A 17,756-nucleotide genomic window follows, 5' to 3' on the forward strand; every position below is an offset into this window, starting at 1 on the left:
GTTGGGAGTGAGAACGAGCCAAATATGAAACATGCTGTGAAAGCAGAATTAACAGGATTTGTCAACAGAATGGATATGGAGGAAGGAGTTGGAAGGATGGGAAGTAGGAGTGAGGAATCAAGGATTACACTGGGGTTGAGAATGTAAGTGCCTGGGAAGATGGTGAAGTTCCTGAATGGTAACAGGGATGTTTACAAGGGAGAGAGGGAAGTTGTTTTGGAAAAGATAATGAGTTCAATTTATGAGAAACTCAGTTTAAGAAGTCCCAGGACAGAGCCCTCTGAGACACTCATGTTTGGAAGGCATAACTGGATGAAGATGCTGCAAAGAAGATTGAGGAACAGTTAAATAGGTAGAAGAAAATGACATTTTGAAAAACTAAAGGAAAAAAAGAGTATCATGAAGAGGGTGATTGATGATATCAAAAGTTACAGAGAGGTCAACAAGAATAAAAATTGAGAAAAGACTGCTGCATTTGGCAATTAAGAATTCATTCGTAACCAGAGAAAGCAATTTCATTTGAATAATGAGAAGAAAATGAGAAGAGAGAAATGGAAACACCTGCTGTAGATAGCTTTCTCAAGGAATTTAGGCACAAAAGGAAAAAAAGATACAAGATAATAGCTAGCAGAAGTGGATGAATCAGGTGAGGGTTTTTTTAGGATCTGAAATGTTTGTAGGCATGTTAGTAGGGAAACAGTCAGTAGAAAGGGAAATACTATTGATAATTGAGAGTAAAAATGAGATAAGGGGTAAGAGAAGATGGGATAGAATGGGATTCTTTGTATAGGTAAAAGGGTTTGTCTTGGCAAGAAGTACCATCTTATCTCTTCGGGTAATACTGGGACAGAAAGTTAACTAGTTGAAATAAGAGGTAGCTCTTGGTGAATGGCTTCAAGATTTTTCAGAAAAATATGAAGCAAGGTTCTTAGGTTAAAAGAGTAGGGGGAAAGAAGCCACAGAAGGGTTGAGAAAGAAGAAAAGATTTGAAGATTTCCTATAGAAAGTGATACTGAGAGTTAATTATGGAAAAGCAGAAAAATTACCTTAATGAGGGGCCAGTTGAAATTACATACCATAAATTTGTAGAGGAACAGCTAGATGGAGGATGGATAGAGCATTGGCCTCGGAGTCAGGAAGACTGAGTTCAAATCTGACCTCATTATACCTAACACTTTCTAGCTTTATGATCTTGGACAAATCACTTAACCCTAATTGCTTTCCAAAAAATAAAAAAACACCCAAATCCCAAAAACAGACCAAAAAAAACCCCTCCAAATGCATACACACATACAAATAAATTTAAAGAAGATCCAGTCAGACCTGTCATCTCGGGAAAGGGGTGAGGGGAAGAAGGGGAAAAGTTGGAACAGAAGGTTTTGCAAGGGTCAATGCTGAAAAATTACCCATGCATATGTTTTGTAAATTAAAAGCTATAATAATAATAATAATAATAATAATAATAATAATAAAGATCCAGTCAGAATGGTTATTATGAGGCTGAGGAAGGCTGAGACCATCTGCTGTTTCCTAAGCTAAACATTCCAACTTTTATGTCCATTCTTGAAATGCACTTTCTCCCGTCCTTTGCTGTTTTTAAAATAAAGTCTCTACTCATCCACCATTTCCTTTCTTTATCTCCTTCCTTATTATTGCTATGTCAAATAATCAACATATATTATTTGTTATATATTTACATGTTTTGTCATCTTGAAGACAAGAACTGTTTTCCAATTTGTTTCTATATCCCAAGGGCCTACTACAGTAAGTTGAACATAATAAGAAAGCCAACAAATATTTGTTGGACTGGACCATTGCACAATTCTTTTAAAACTCATTGTTACATGTTGCCTTCAAATTATATAGTTTCAATTTATAAAATCTGAATTTTTGAAATAAGAATATAATTATTAAGTAAACTAGGATATACTCAAAATTATAACAGCCTTAAAATAAACCCAATTTATGAATTTATTAAATCTAATTTGCATTCAACACAATTTTTAACAATACCAAAATAGGAAACTGCATAGTTCTCACTAAAAGTGGTTGTATTTTATATCTGTTTGGAAGCAGTTGGATGCTAAAAAAAAAAAAATCAATCCATCAGTCTAATATGTGCCAGGTACTAAATTAAATGTTGGGCTATAAGAATAAAAATGAAACAGTTCATGCTTTTGGAGAATTTATATTCAAATGAAGCAGAAGACATATAAACATATGAGCATAAATAGAACACATACAAAACGAATACAAGAAGTTTTGGGAGGGGGTACCCTAACAGCTTGGGAAGGTTTTCTATAGAAGATGGTGCTTGAGCTGAGTTTTAGAACAAATGAAGGATTTGATAAACTGAAGCTGAAGAGGGAATGCATTCTAGGCTTGAGAGCCAGCCAATGCAAAAGCATTGTGTTAAAAATCTTGATGTTCTATTCAGACTTACTATATTAAGGTTCAAGATATGTAAAAATAGGACTATAAAATGTTTTACCATTAAATTTATTTGAAAACCTAAACAAGGCTTAATTGCTTGGTAGTAATAAGATGTTGTAAATATACCTTATTTCCAACTGCTGACATTCCTTTAAAATGTAACAAAATCCCATTTTTTATAAAAAGTCTTCCCTAACCTTTGTTATTTCTAGTGTCTTCCCTCAGTTATTTCCTATTTATCTTTTATCATAATTAGTTTGTATATTTTAGTTTGTTGTCTCTCCCAAGAGCCTGTCTACTCTTTAAGGCAAGAGATTGTGTTTTGCTTCTTTTTGTATCCCCAGTGTTTGCATAGTGCCTGGAATATAGCAGGAGATTAATAAATGTTTGACTGACTGAAGATGATCAAGAATGATGGAACAGAGAGGTCAAAGGAGTTGAAGATAGAAAAGCAGTCACTAAACATATAAGTCAGGAGATTTTTAATAATTTTGGAAACAGCAGTTTCATTTGATTGATAAAGTTATGAGACAGAAAAGGCACCAATTAAAGATAGCTTTTTAAAAGAATTTAGTTCAAAAGGGAAAAGACATAGATGATAAGTAGTGAGTACAATAGGATACAGTGAGGACTTTTAAGGGGACCTGGGAGCAAATAGGAATGGAACCAATAGAAACGAAGGCATGTAGGGACGATTGTGGAAACAATATGCTAGAGAAGTCTAGCAGGATGAGATCAAGGTTGCATGGAGAAGTGCTGATTTATGAGAAGGCCCATTTCTTTAAAAGAGACTGGAATAAAGGAGGAAATGGTGAGAGAATTATGTTGGGAAGACGAAGTTGGTTTCAGAAGAGGAGGAGGAAAGAAGAGAAAATATTCAATAAAATATGAGGCAAGAATCTGAAATGCATTTTTCTAAAGTAAATGATCTTATCTATTAAGTTTCTAGGCCATTTCACAATCCTGTTTTAACTTATAAATTAGCAGAAACTAATCAGTTTTTTATAGTAGGTAGAAAAAGTGTTCCATGATATCAGGAAGCCAGTAGAAACAAAAAATGCTTGGCCAGATATAACTGCTACAAGGATTAACAATATATTATGGAGTAATGCCCTATTTCTTCTCAAAGCTGAAAGTATACATTATATACACTCCTTTATCTCATTTTTCTAAAATAAATTTCCATTTATTTTTCATAAATTAAACTTATTACAGATTTATTATTTAAGTTTTTAAAAAATTAATTCAATTTTATTTTCTTTCAGTTCCAAATTCTCCCTATCCCATCCATGGAAAAAACAAAGACCACTACAAATAAGTATAGAAAAGAAGGAAGGAAGGAAAGAAGGAAGGAAGGAAGGAAGGAAGGAAGGAAGGAAGAAAGAAAGGAAGAAAATATGTTTCAATGTATTCTCTGATTGCATTTATTTTCTATCTGGAAATGGATACCTTATAACACTGTTTACTTTTTTTTTTTTTTTTTTTTTTGCTGAGACAATTGGAGTTAAGTGACTTGTCTATGGTCACACAGCCAGGAAATGTTAAGTGTCTGAGGCCACATTTGAACTCAGATCCTCCTGACTTCAGGATTGGTGCTCTATCCATTTCACCAACTAGCTGCCTTGACTGTTTACTTTTAAACAAAAAAGTTCTAATACAGAAGAATGCCTGCTCAAAGAAATCCTAGATATAAAATATTTTAGATATGAAATATATTCTGTATCACATGTTATATAAAATTTTCCTCTAATAAGGAAACTTCTTGCTTCTATTAGGCACTCTATTTGTTTATATTATAGACAATGAATACCTGAATTGGAGCTCTGTTCCACTACATGAGAATTTTTATTTTTTGCAGAGGAGAGTCTTGTTGAATAAGGTTTGGATCCAAATGTAGGAAAGATGTCTGCCCTAAAATAATACAAAGTAATTAAATAAGACTATTATATATGTAGAAAACATTTAACAAATCACTGTTTTTTTGCGACACTTTTAGAGAGTAAGACATGAACAAATAAGTATAAAAATCTTTATATCAAAATTGTCAGTTCACCATAGCCAAGCAATTCTATTCAAATTGATTCAAAGTATATGCATAAATACTGTATGATGACCAATTACAACAGACTTTGCTCTTATCAGCAATACAGTGATCCAAGACAATTCTAAAAGTCTTGTCATGGAAAAATGTCACCCACATCTAGAGAAAGAACTATGGAAACTGGATGCAGATCAAATCATACTATTTTTACTTTTTAAAAAAATTTTTTTCCCCGATTCTTCTTTCCCAACATAATTAATATGGAAGTATATTTAACACGACTGTATAGGGGTAATCTATATCAGACTGATTGCTATTTTGGGGAAGGAAAGGAGGAAGGAAGAAAAATTTATAAGTACTGGAATCAGCAACTAATTTAAATGATAACAGCTTCCTTCCTTAGAGGGATAGGATAAATTTAGATCATTTTTTAGCTTTTTTTTCCCTGGCATCAGAAAGACATGTGTTTCTTGTTTGATCAAGAAAGAAAATGGAGTATTAGTTAGGAACTTTAAAAACTTGATTTTGAATCAGAATATGTTAACACTATAAATATCTGACTCTTGGTTATATGAAACAGATTTTAATAGACACTGACAACTGCAAAACTAATCTGAACTGGAATATTTACTGTCAAGAAATTTTTTTAAAAATTGTTTAGAGCCAATTATTCAAAAATGTTGAAGAACATGTGATTTGGGATAAAAAAAAGTCTTTCTGTCCTTCCCTGTTATTTGAGTTTATTGCACTCTATCACGATTTACTATTTGAGGAAAAACTTCTCAGGTGACACATCATTCCCCATATCCTTTTTTAATTTTGAAAAATACAATTTTATTTTCAGCTCAAAATTCTTTTGCTTTCCCTTTTTTTATCCCCCTAGAAGGCAGGAAAATCAAAATCCCTTATAAATATGTATAGTCATGCAAAAAAATTTCTGCATTAGTGATGTCAAAAAAAGAGACAGAGGAAAAAAAATATGCTTCTGAGTCTATAAACTCTCTATACAGAGGGACATGGCAGTTTTAAGTATGAATTCTCTGGAACTGTGATTGACCATCACGTTGACCACAATTACTAAGTTTTTCTAGGCTAATTACCTTCACAATTTTAATGTTATTGTATAGAGTGTTCTCCTGGTTCTGCTCAATTCATTTTATAACATTACATAAGACTTCCTAAGGTTTTTTTTTTCTGAAACTTCTCTTTAATAATTTCTTATGGCATTCCATGACATTCATACACAGTAATTTGCTCAGTCATTCCCCAAATGATGACATCCTTTCCATTTTTAATTCTTTGTCATCACTAAAAGAGTTGTATTAAAGTTTTTGTATATATGGGTCATCTTCTTCCGACCTAGTAATTATATTTCTGGGTTAAAGGATAAATATAGTTTAATATCTTTTGTTCATAGTTTCAAATTTTTTCTAGATTGTTTAAACAAGTTCAACAATTGTTTTCCCCAAGTCCTAACAGCACATAATTTTTTTTTGTCATTATAACCAATCTGATTAGTGTAAAGTGGTACTTCAGAGTAGTTTTAATTTTTATTTTTCTAATTATTAGTGATTTAGAACATTTTCTTTCAGTAAAGATATTGATAACTTTGATTATTTCCTTTGGAAACTATACATTCACATCTACCATTTTTTAATTGAGTAATAAGTGATCCGTTTCTATAGGCATTAAAAAGCCCAATTTGGTTTTTTGGGGCAATCTTAAATTTAAAAGAATTTTGAGATATTACTGACAAGAGTAGGTACTTCAAAGTCTTATCTAAACAATTTAAGACTAGCCTCTACTGACTAATAAGACTAGTATCACTATATAAAATAATTGATTTCAAATCTGTACAGTATTCTGTATTTCAGAGTGTTCATATAACGTTTGATCATAAAACAACAGAAAAATGCTGGGTTTGATATCAGAGGATGTTGGAAATTGATGTAGGAAAATTCACTTCTCTCTGGGCCATGTTTCTTTCTCTATAAAATGAGGGGCTAAGATCCTATATTCCAATAGGAATGTTTCATTGTTTATATGGGTATCCCCAAAGCCTACCACATTGATTTGTGTTTAATGAATGCTTGTTAATTAACAGATTTCTAGGGTCTCTTCCAGTTCTATATAATAGTACAGATCTCAGCATTACCTAATATAAATGCCTTTTTAGGAAGACTAAGGAGACATCCATTGATCTAAAAATTCTGCTCTGATCATGCTATTTTACTACTCTGATTTGACATATTAACTACAACAAAAGAATTCTGAGTAAGGAAAAAAAAACCTTCAGTAGCAACACATTTTAAAGATTGAAATACACAGGTTATCATTTGAAGAGATAAACTTTTCACAATAAGGTCTAGGACATGTAATCAGTCTCTTAGATTTAGTGATTCAAGTATCAAGCATTTTGTACTAATTTTTCAAACTATTTTAGTTTTTTTCTTTTGATTATGCAACTAATAAGTTTTAGCTATCCTTTACTTAAACCATTACAAGTTTAACTTTATTTTAAATATTTGTTAGGATCACAAAATTGTGAAACTGAAAAGAACCTTAGAGATCACCTATTCTTATCTCTTTCTTTTACAGGAAAGTGAGATCCAGAGAAATGAAGTTATTTGCTCAAACTTAGAAAAAGTGGTAGAGCTAAGATAGGAATCTATGCTTTCTGTTTATTAACCTAAAGTTCTTTCCATTATATCTTACTTCTAAAAGACGACATTTACTTACTAGAGAAGGCAAAGTTTAAATAGCAATGATCAATTCTTTTATGTATTAAATACTTTCTATACAACTTACATGAAAGTGAGGAGCAAAAACTCCCAAAAACTAAACAGAGAACACAGACAAGCTCAAAAATCTAGCTTAGGACTTTTGTTACAGAGTCGCTGGAGTTCTAATGGCAATGTAGGAATAGCAAAATGGTCACTAGAAACTGAATGAACAACTATAATTTTTCTAGGGCTGTGAAGATGGCCAGGTGACTTTAAGTACAGTTGAATTAAATTCTTGTTATGAGAATACCCTTCAGAAGACTCTACCTCACACCCAATTTGGAAGACTGAGGTACAAACTAAGTGGTAGAAAGACCTAGTTATCAATAGCAAAGTTAGATCAAAGTAGTAGTGGTTTAAGAAGTATGAATTTGTGTTTCCTGAAGACTAATGGAAACTTGACAAGCTGAAATATAGTCATTAATATCAGTAACTTGTAGACAAGAACAGATGTGGTAGTTTAGAAAAAGGAAATTAAAACCCAAGAAGTCAAAAATGAAACGGAAACTTGTAAATATTAATTCTAAAGCTAGTTTATATTACAAAGTACTTCAGCCTAATACAGTATCAACAATGCACAGAATGAATATTAACATGTACTTGTTAAAAGGCCCAACACACATTATTCTCTTTCCCTGAGGAGTTGTTGACAGAGAAGAAGTCAAGGACTCTTGGCTGTAAACTCCACTTTCACTGTATGAGCTGATATTTGGAGAGGATGACCGGGATGGGGAGTCCAAAGTCAAGTCAAGTTTAATTGCAGAATCAGGACTTTCAAGGTCAGAAGTACTGCCACTCAGCTTTGCTCTTTTCTTAGCTGCACTATTTCGAAGAGATCTAAGAGAGCTCTGCATCTAAAAAATATTGAAAAGAATTAAATTTATAGATTGATTTAAGCTTTTTCTTTTTTTTAGCAGCCATATCTTAAATCATTAATTTGTTCTGTGAAGACATCATGTTAGGATAAAAAGTAAAACACAAGGAAAAGTTAATTCTATATGAATAATAATTATTATTATTTTCTTTTTGAGGCTGGGGTTAAGTGACTTGCCCAGGGTCACACAGCTAGGACGTGTTGAGTGTCTGAGACCAAATTTGAACTCGGGTCCTCCTGAATTCAAAGCTGGTGCTCTATCCACTGCGCCACCTAGTTGCCCCTATATGAATAATTATTATGTAGGAATGTAATCTGGGAGAGATTGTAATGAATAACTTTACAATGAGGTTTGTTAATGTGCTTTGATGATACTGTTGAAAAACCTGGCAACCTTATGGAACGTGCACCTTTATTAGCAATAGGGGACTCTTTTTTAGGGCTTAACTTCCATTAAGCAATTGGGTACCAAGTATTTCTTGAAGAATGGGAATTAAAAAATAACAATGTAATTTGCAGAAAGCTTTACAGTCAAGAATCTGAAAGAATGTTCGGAAGGTCAAGAAAAAGGGAAATTAACACACTAACTTCTCACAATTAACTAAATGGAGGCCATAATTGGTTGTTATGATTATGTGGCTTTAATGGAACTACCAAAAACTTAAAAATCTCCTTGGTAATACACAATATAGCACAAATTAAAGTATGGGGATGTATAATTTCCTATAATTTTCCTGGGGTATGGAATTCTCAGATAAGGAAATTGTCTCTACCCACCCAGCTAGGCACCTTTTCTTCATTTTATGGTATCAGAGATTAATTACTTAGAGCATTGAAGGGTTAACAGATTTATCCAAAGTTACCCAGTATGACTCTACACAATATATTGAAAAAGTTGTCATTAACCTAAATCCTAGCATATAAACATTTCGGGACAAAACTTTGGGGGGAAAATTAATGAGTTATGCTTAGAAAATTAGTGATTTGTACTTTGATTTAGATACATATTCATAAGACTAACCATTTAAGGAGCATTTCTACAAATTACTTCAAGAAGTATAATTTTTTAAAAAAAGAAGTACTATCTTGTATTCCCCAGCACCAAGTACAGTGTTTTGCATATGACAAGTATTTATAAAACCTTTAGTGAGTTGACCTGGATTGTTTGAATTTCAAAAAGTTTTACATTTTATATCTACAAGACAGGTTTCAGTAAACACTTAAAAGTAAGTCACCACTCTAATTTATAAGAAATTAGATGAAACTATTTCTACTCATATGAAAAAATGTTCCAAATCATTACTGATCAGAGAAATCCAAATTAAGACAACTCTGAGATACCACTACATACCTCTCAGATTGGCTGACAGGAAAAGATAATGACGAATGTTGAAGGGGATGTGGGAAATCTGGGACACTGACACATTGTTGGTGGAACTCTGAACAGATACAACCATTCTGGAGAGCAATTTGGAACTATGCTCAAAAAGTTATCAAACTGTGCATACCCTTTGATCCAGCATTGTTACTACTGAGCTTATATACCAAAGAGATCTTAAAGAAGAGAAAGGGACCCACATGTGCAAAAATGTTTGTGGCAGTCCTTTTTTGTAGTGGCTAGAAACTGGAAATTGAGAGGATGCCCACCAATTGGAGAATTGTTGAGTAAATTGTGAATGTTATGGAATATTATTGTTCTGTAAGAAATGACCAGCAGGATGATTTCAGAGAGGCCTGGAGAGACTTACATGAACTGATGCTGAGTGAAATGAGCAGGATCAGAAGATCATTATACACTTCAACAATACTATATGAGGATCAATTCTGATGGAAGTGGCTACTTCAACAATGAGAGGATCCAAATCAGTTCCAATTGATCAGTAATGTACAGAACCAATTACACCCAGTGAAAGAACACTGGGAAATGAGTGTGGATCACAACATAGCATTTCCACTCTTTCTGTTATTGTTTTCTTGCAATTTTGTTTTTCTTCTCAGGTTAGTTTTACCTTTTTTCTAAATCCAATTTTTCTTGTGGAGCAAGATAATTGTATAAATATGTATATGTATATTGTATTTAACATATACTTTAACATATTTCATATTTCACATGTATGGGACTACCTGCCTTCTAGGGGAGGAGGTGGAGGAAAGGAGGAGAAAAGTTGGAACAGAAGTTTTTGCAAGGGTCAATGTTGAAAAATTACCCATGCATATGTTTTATCAATAAAAAGCTATACTAAAAAAATGGGGGAAAAAGTAAGTCACCAGAAGGTAGAAGACTTTCTAAAAACTAACAATTTGCTATAAGAATAGAAATGTAAGCAGAAGCACCATGTGAACTGATGACTTTGCTAAATGGTCTTTTCTTCTGTGACATTCTGAATACAGTCCTGGCCATAAAATAAACAATTCTTTCCAAATTTCATTTTCACCAAAGAAAACATAATGCATTTTTAACTAAGTAGATTAAGATAATAGCAAAGAATGAAAGTAGTTATACTATGGCTGACCAAGCTAAGACAACTGATTCAATAAATGTATATGTGTTTATGTGTGTGTGTGTATATATATATATATATATACACACACACATACATATATATATATATATATATATATATATATATATATATATATATGTATGGTTCAAATGAGCTTTTTTTGTTCCACTCAATTTTTAGGGTTATTCTATGGTATATATGATTTCAAATATAACAAAAATCTACAAAAAAGCTAATTGAAAACATAGCATATACTGTAAATTTCTTTACCTTTATAACTTAACTGTGGATATTATTTTCTCTTGCCACAACCAAATTAAGGGAAAATGGCACAAGGATTGTTTGATTTTTTTTCTCCTGAGCATCTATATAGAGGATTAATTTCTTTCTTTTTAATATTAATACTTTGTGAATTAAGTCTACATAATGATGTTTAAATTTTAAGTCTTTTAAAATGGAGCAGTATTAGTATCACTCTCAAATCAATGAACCTGATTGTACATCAAAGTATTATATTGATTCTTTTCATTTTACTTATTAGTCAATTTATTGTAAAAAAAAAAAAGATAGTGCTATTGTTGTTATTCTAAAATAATTCATAATAACCAAGTTATAAAGAAAATAACAATAAATATTTTAAAAGTCATATAGGTCTAACCTCTTCCTGATCTGATTCCTTATCTCTGACATTTAATTCAGAAAGATCAACTTCAAGATTGTCTTTTTCATTCCTCCAAATATGATCTTTTTTTTCATGTTCCACAGTGATAAAATCTGCTTTATCAGGCAATAGGCTTATACCCCGTGGAATTGGTGGAACTGGTTTTGTTCCATTTAGGCCTCTCCGGGAAGATGGTGATCTCACCAATGCAGGTTTAAGTTGTATTGGAGAAGGTTTTTCTTGTGAATTTTCTCCTGCATAAAACAGATATTTTGTCAATTTATAGAATGACATAAGCAAAGAATTAGAGTGCATAAGAGTCTGAAATACAGTATTTTAAACAAAATCACATTCTTTCTATCAAAAATAATATAAAAGAGAGTGATAAATTTTACATAACAAAATCAAAATTAAAAGCAATTCTACTACTTGATATAAATATGAATATTACTCAAAAATACAGTATATTTGACAAGAAAAAATAATTTTCAGTGTTCAAAATAAACAAAATTAGAAAACACTCTCTTGAGGAATGTTTTTGAATCACCTGGTAAATTAAACTGTTCAAGACATAGGGTGGGATATTTAAAAAATATAATTCAGTTGATATTGAACATCAGAAATTCTTTACATGATGTTGGCTATCCAAATGACATGCTGTTCAATATGAAATTCTGTAAATAACTGGTTGCTGGTAAAATTTAGGGAAACCAGTAAAAGACTCTATATAGTTTGTATAAATATTTTAAGGGAAAAAATGACTTTTGGGTTGGAATCTAATGACTTGTACATTATAGCACCAATATGTTGTTTATTTTTGTTCCCAGAATACTAAGGCAAGTGTTTCAAAACTATTGAGTTTATGCTAATTCCAGTTGAATTTAAACTTATACATAAAAACACAGAGAGTTGGGCAGCTAGATGGCATAGTGGATAGAGTACTAGCCCTGAAGTCAGGAGGACCTGAGTTCAAATCTGACCTCTGACACAACACTTCATAGGTGTGTGACCGTGGGCAAGTTATTTAACCCTAATTGTTGGGGGGAGAGAGGGAGCGGAAAGAGAGAGAGAATTAATTTTTTTTTCATCATTTTTACCTGAAGCATCCATTGATTTTTGACCAAAGAGCTTTTTCTGTGAACTTGGCTTTGGTAGCCCTTCAAAACTTTTAAGAGGCCAGGAATTTGAGAAGTTAACAGAATTATCTTGAGATTTCTTTGGAGATCCATTAAGAGGAGATGTGTGCTTTGGGCTGGTTCGAGGTGATGAGAGTGGATAGTTTGGAAGGATGAAAGCTCCCTGGTTTGTAATGGGACTAGCATATGATAAAGTATTCTCTGCAGGGCTATTAAAGATTTGCTGAGTTTTACTGCCAAAATTTAGACTTGTGCACACTGTATAAAATAAAAGAGAATATATTATTTATATATACTTATCTAACTCAAACACTTTCCCCCTCAATTTTAAATAATTTCCTGGATTTATCACTTTAGTCTTTTTCTTTTTTTTATAAATCATAAAACTTATTTTAAAACAATTCTTTTATATAAATAGAACTTTATGATTTATTAAAGATGAAAGCAAATTTTCATATATTTTAGTCTTTTTTTTCCTGTAACTCATTGCATACCTTGGGTAAATACAGTAGTACAGTGAAAGCCTTGGAAGATCCTACCACCCTGTAAAAGCTTCAAAACTGGCCTGGCAATAGACTATTCATTCATCACAGCTAAGGCCAGCCTAGTTAAGTTTGGAAAAGTTTATCATGTTCTTGCCCACAGATGATGACTCTTTCATTCATATCAATTCTCAAAGATGATCTACTAAGAAGCCACAATCTGTACTAGTAGAGGGAATACCCATACTACGAAATCAGAGATTCTTAAGTGTTTATATTTCGTCTAATTTATCCTTAATTTGGGCAGGGTCAGGCCCTGCCACAGACTATATATATATATTTTACAGGTATAGGCATCCTCATGAAATTGACAAAAGATCAAAATATACTTAGTGATTAAACCCAGAACTAGCGTTTCCTAATTTTTTTTGCCTAATTATTTACCTATTTTGTTATACTTAGGACATTTACATACTTTATCACATCATTTACTCATAAGACACTAAAACACTTTAAATGTAGAGGTTCTTAAATAAATGACATAAAATACAATGGATCCTTATTATATTAATACAATAATTAAATTATTTTTAAAACAAGTTCATAGACTTCAGGTTAAGAATCTTTACTTAGGCAGACTATGGGAAACAGCTTTATTATAAAAGAATAGCAGACACTCATAGGCCTGATACAATTGTTGACTAATATAGAAACTTTTCCCTCCTCTACTTCTAAGCTAGTTCAGGTCATCCTTCCTAATATGTACCTTCTCCTGGGGGGTTGTCATATTACTGTAGGATTTAGCTGTTCCATGCACTAGAAAAGCTCTAACCCTATAACAGCTCACATATTCATCTCAGAGTTGCAGCAGTCTCAATCTACCAGCTTTAGTTTCTGGCATTTAGTGGCATATTTGCCATTATAACTAGTTATAACTCATATTCTACCTTACATAACTTTAGAAAGGGATGCTTGTTGAGCGATAAGCTTATCTTCTTGGTTGGAAGATTTTTACCAACTCAAAAAGTTAAAACTATCTGGGAAAATGATTATTATAACACTTTTCCAGAAATGGTGTGATTGATGAAATATTATTTAAGATAAGTTATTTCACAACAGAGATCAATATATTTAGAATCAAGATTCCTAGAAAAGCATCATATAGTGCTATGTATTAAATATAAACAAATTTCTAAAAATAATTCAGTTCTGTTGATACAACATGCTTTTCTTATTTATATGATTCTGAAGAAGCTATCTATCACATATCAATTATAAACACTCTAAGTACAGTTTATGACTGTTGCTTACTTCTGAATAATACAAACTATAAAACAAATTAGTATTTATACCTTTATCTTGACGACTGTTATTTGATCCTAAAAATTGCAAATCAGAATCCACACTGCCACTTTTCCCACTTATCTGTGAAAAGCCTAGTTGTCCACATTTCCCTGAAATATTTGTTTGATGAGACCCAGCAGTACCTTTTGGAGAAGGAAAAAAGTAAAGCATGTAAATTATATTTCATGAAGAGACTGTTTATACTGGGTAACTTTAAGACAAATGGTAAAAGGATAAAGCATTTGGAAAGAGGAGGCATAAGAAGCAGTAATCAGTAAGGTCTCTCTTCTAGGTCTGAAAGTTAAGACTCTAAAAGAAATTCTAAGGAAATAGAGAGAAATCCAAAGTAACAAAATCAGTAAGATTAGATATTTAGAAGCCAAAAGATTGACAAATAAAGGCAAAATGGACTTGGGGCTGGTGGAGCTCTGTAGTACAGTCATGGATGGATCTGGATCTTCTGTAGAAGAAGCTTCCTTAGCTTTGGGGAAGGACAATGAGATCCACAGAACAACAGTAAGGACATCTGTGGCTCCCAGAAGAACAGATGGGTGGTAGCAGTGAACTGTTGATTGAGAGGTATAGATTAAACCATTTTATTGGCCTGATATAACCATATAATCAAGTGGGAAGTGTGCTGACTTCCTAGGACATGAATCAAATATGTAATAGAGAGTATCCTGCAACAGATCTAAGGATGGTCACCCATGTCTGGTAAATCACACAGAAATGAATGGTACTGTCAGAAGGATCCTACAAAACATCACTAGGAATTCTGAATTTCTAAACAGTAATTAATTAGAATGACAAAAGTTGAAAATTTAAATCATTGTAAAATGAAGTGTGGACCTTCAGATGAGACAGTAGGATAGGGAAAGTGACCAGAATTCAAAGGTGTATTTTTTTTTTCCTTTGAACTGGAAACAAACTGAACTTTGGCTATAATGTTCTTGGAAGTTTCCATTTTGGAGTTTCTTCCATAGATTAAGCAGTTGATTCCTTCTGTTTCCACCTTGCCTCCTAGTCCTAAGAGATCCAGACAGTTTTCTTTTGATTTCCTGAAATGGAATATCTAAGTTCTTTTTTGGTCATTTATTTTAAGTAGTCAAATGATTCTTAGATTATCTCTTTTCAATCTATTTTCAAGTTCAGCTATTTTTGTTATGAAATAATTTCCATTTTCTTCTGGCTTTTCCCCCCCAATCTCCCCTCCCCACTTAATAGTATTTCCCCCAACTACATGTAAAGATAATTTTCAACACTCATTTTTGTAAGATTTTGAGTTCCAAAATTTTCTCCCTTCCTCCCTTCTCAAGACAGCAACCAAATATATTTCCATATTTATATTGTGAAAGAAAAATCAGAAAAGGGAAAAACTACAAAGAAAGAAAAAGTGAAAATAGTATGTTTCAATTTGCATTTAATCTCAATAGTTCTTTCTCTGAATGTGTATAGCAATTCCCATCCTAATTCTATTGGAATTGTTTTAGATTACTGTATTGCTTCTAATTAGTTTCATTTCAATTTTCAGAGAGTTAACTGCTTCAGTAAGGGTTTTTAAATTTTATTTTTACATCTTGTATCAAGCTGTTAATTTCCTTTCCAATTCTTTCTTCTATAGTTCTTATTTCTTTTCCATTTTTTTCCTTTAGCCCTCTCATTACACTAACCAAAATATTTTTTAAATTTTCTTTTTTTAAACTCGGGCTCCATTTCTTTTGGGAATTCTAGTTTAATCCATGCCTAATCTCATTTGAGACTTTCCCTGTAAATGTTTTGGGAGTCATTGAGCCCTCCTGGCCAGTATAATAGCTTTTTATGGTGGGATTCTTTTTTTGTTTGTTTGCTTATTCATTCTTTTAGACCACTTCTTGACTTTGGACATGATGTTAAGGCTAAGCTCTAGCACCCCTGAAAGGAAGGTCTGGAATGATTTTCTATTGCTGCTTTCTTGGAGTACTAAAAATTATGTTGTTCCAGGACCTCAGGAAAAGTTCAGATTAAGGACTTGAAAATCGTGTGAAGGAGGACATAATCTAATGATTGCTCCATTTTCCATGCCCATTTATACCCTGCAAGTCTCTGATTTGGGTCTGGGTCTGAGCAATAGCAGAATGCTGTTAGATTCTGACAGTCAATCAGCTGGAAAACTATTGATTTAAGTAATGGAACTGCAGGTTTTCCTTTGTTCTGGGATTTCTGCCTTGAATATTCCTCTATGTTTTATACTGAGCTGGATGCTGGAAATGATAACCCATTCTCCTTCTGAAGTCTGAGCCAAATGACTGTTGCTTGTTTCTGAACTTGATCTTTTTTCTTAGGGGGGGCGGGAGGTAGGGATGAATGGGATAAGGATTTAAACACCCCCTCTCACCAGTCCACCCTGGATTTACGACCTAGAATTGTGTAGTAGCAACAAAACTACCAATTTACACCTGTTTACATCCCCCTTGGGATAAGTCTAGGGATGTCCCCATATGGGTCTTGCCATGGTTCCTAGCCTCTCCCCGATCAGTGGTGTATTCTGCATATAGCATGGTCTGTATCAGCTTCCATCTTCAATGTCTACACAACTCTCTTTATGTCTCCTTATGTTGCCCTGGGATGGATAAAATATTTATCCTTTTCCTAGGATTTCCTTGTCAGGATATGGTCTGTTATATTTTCTAGGTCTGGTAAGGGGGCTTTTAAGGGGGAGCTTACAAATTAAAGATGATGATAAGACAATTAAGATTTAGATTTCTGGATGGTGGCTTAAGTAAGGTACAAGAAAAATGGAGTTTTTGATTTGAAAAGAAATATGAAAAGGAAGATGAAAGGGAAAAAAGGTCCAGAAATACATGCCAAACTAGATACCCAAGAAAAGAACTAGTGATAACAAAAGGAGCTTGATAAGTATAGAAACTAAGAAAAATAAGAATTATACTCATGATCTAAGCAATAAAATAAATATCAACAAGAGGTATGTATTAAACACAAGGAAGTAAATGTTTTCATACATACTATGAGCTTTAGTGAAAGTTTAGTACAATAGAGTATGACAAGGAGCAGGTAAAATTTGTTCAAAAAGAAGAAATTAAAAGGGCAAGAGGTTATATACAACAAAATTTTATAAAAAAACATTAATTAGAAAGAGAAACCACTAATAGAGGAAATTGGAGAGAGAGAAAAGTTAAGTAATATCATGGTGGAAATATATTAAAGGCTTTAGGAAATAGAGAAACAGGGAACAAATTCTTGATAGGGATCACAAAAAATTGCACAAAAGAAAAAAGAGGAAAGAAAGAAATTCCTTTTAATAGATACATATAGTCAAGCAAAATAAATTTTTTCATTTATGTATATTTGTGCATGTATTGTTTTGTATTTTAAATTTAATTACTTTTATGTAAAGGTGGAAAGTATGTTTCATCCTAAGGCTCTGGACTTATGGAGAGTCATTTTAGTGATCATATTTCTAATAGCTTACATATCACAAAGCTATCTTTGCAGAGTAGT

General features: G+C 32.5%; 1 protein-coding gene across 1 annotated transcript in view; it reads right to left on the reverse strand.

Moving 5' to 3' along the window:
* Nucleotides 1–17,756, reverse strand: part of TOGARAM1 (TOG array regulator of axonemal microtubules 1) — a 92,304-nt gene that overhangs the window by 31,747 nt on the left and 42,801 nt on the right. Inside the window, 5 exon segments of the mRNA XM_074290185.1 lie at nucleotides 4,244–4,344; nucleotides 7,879–8,111; nucleotides 11,294–11,550; nucleotides 12,394–12,690; nucleotides 14,267–14,401. Of these exon segments, the coding sequence (XP_074146286.1) occupies nucleotides 4,244–4,344; nucleotides 7,879–8,111; nucleotides 11,294–11,550; nucleotides 12,394–12,690; nucleotides 14,267–14,401 (1,023 nt within the window).

The sequence above is a fragment of the Sminthopsis crassicaudata genome, chromosome 2, assembly GCF_048593235.1.
Source record: "Sminthopsis crassicaudata isolate SCR6 chromosome 2, ASM4859323v1, whole genome shotgun sequence".
NCBI classification, from domain to species: Eukaryota; Metazoa; Chordata; class Mammalia; order Dasyuromorphia; family Dasyuridae; genus Sminthopsis; species Sminthopsis crassicaudata.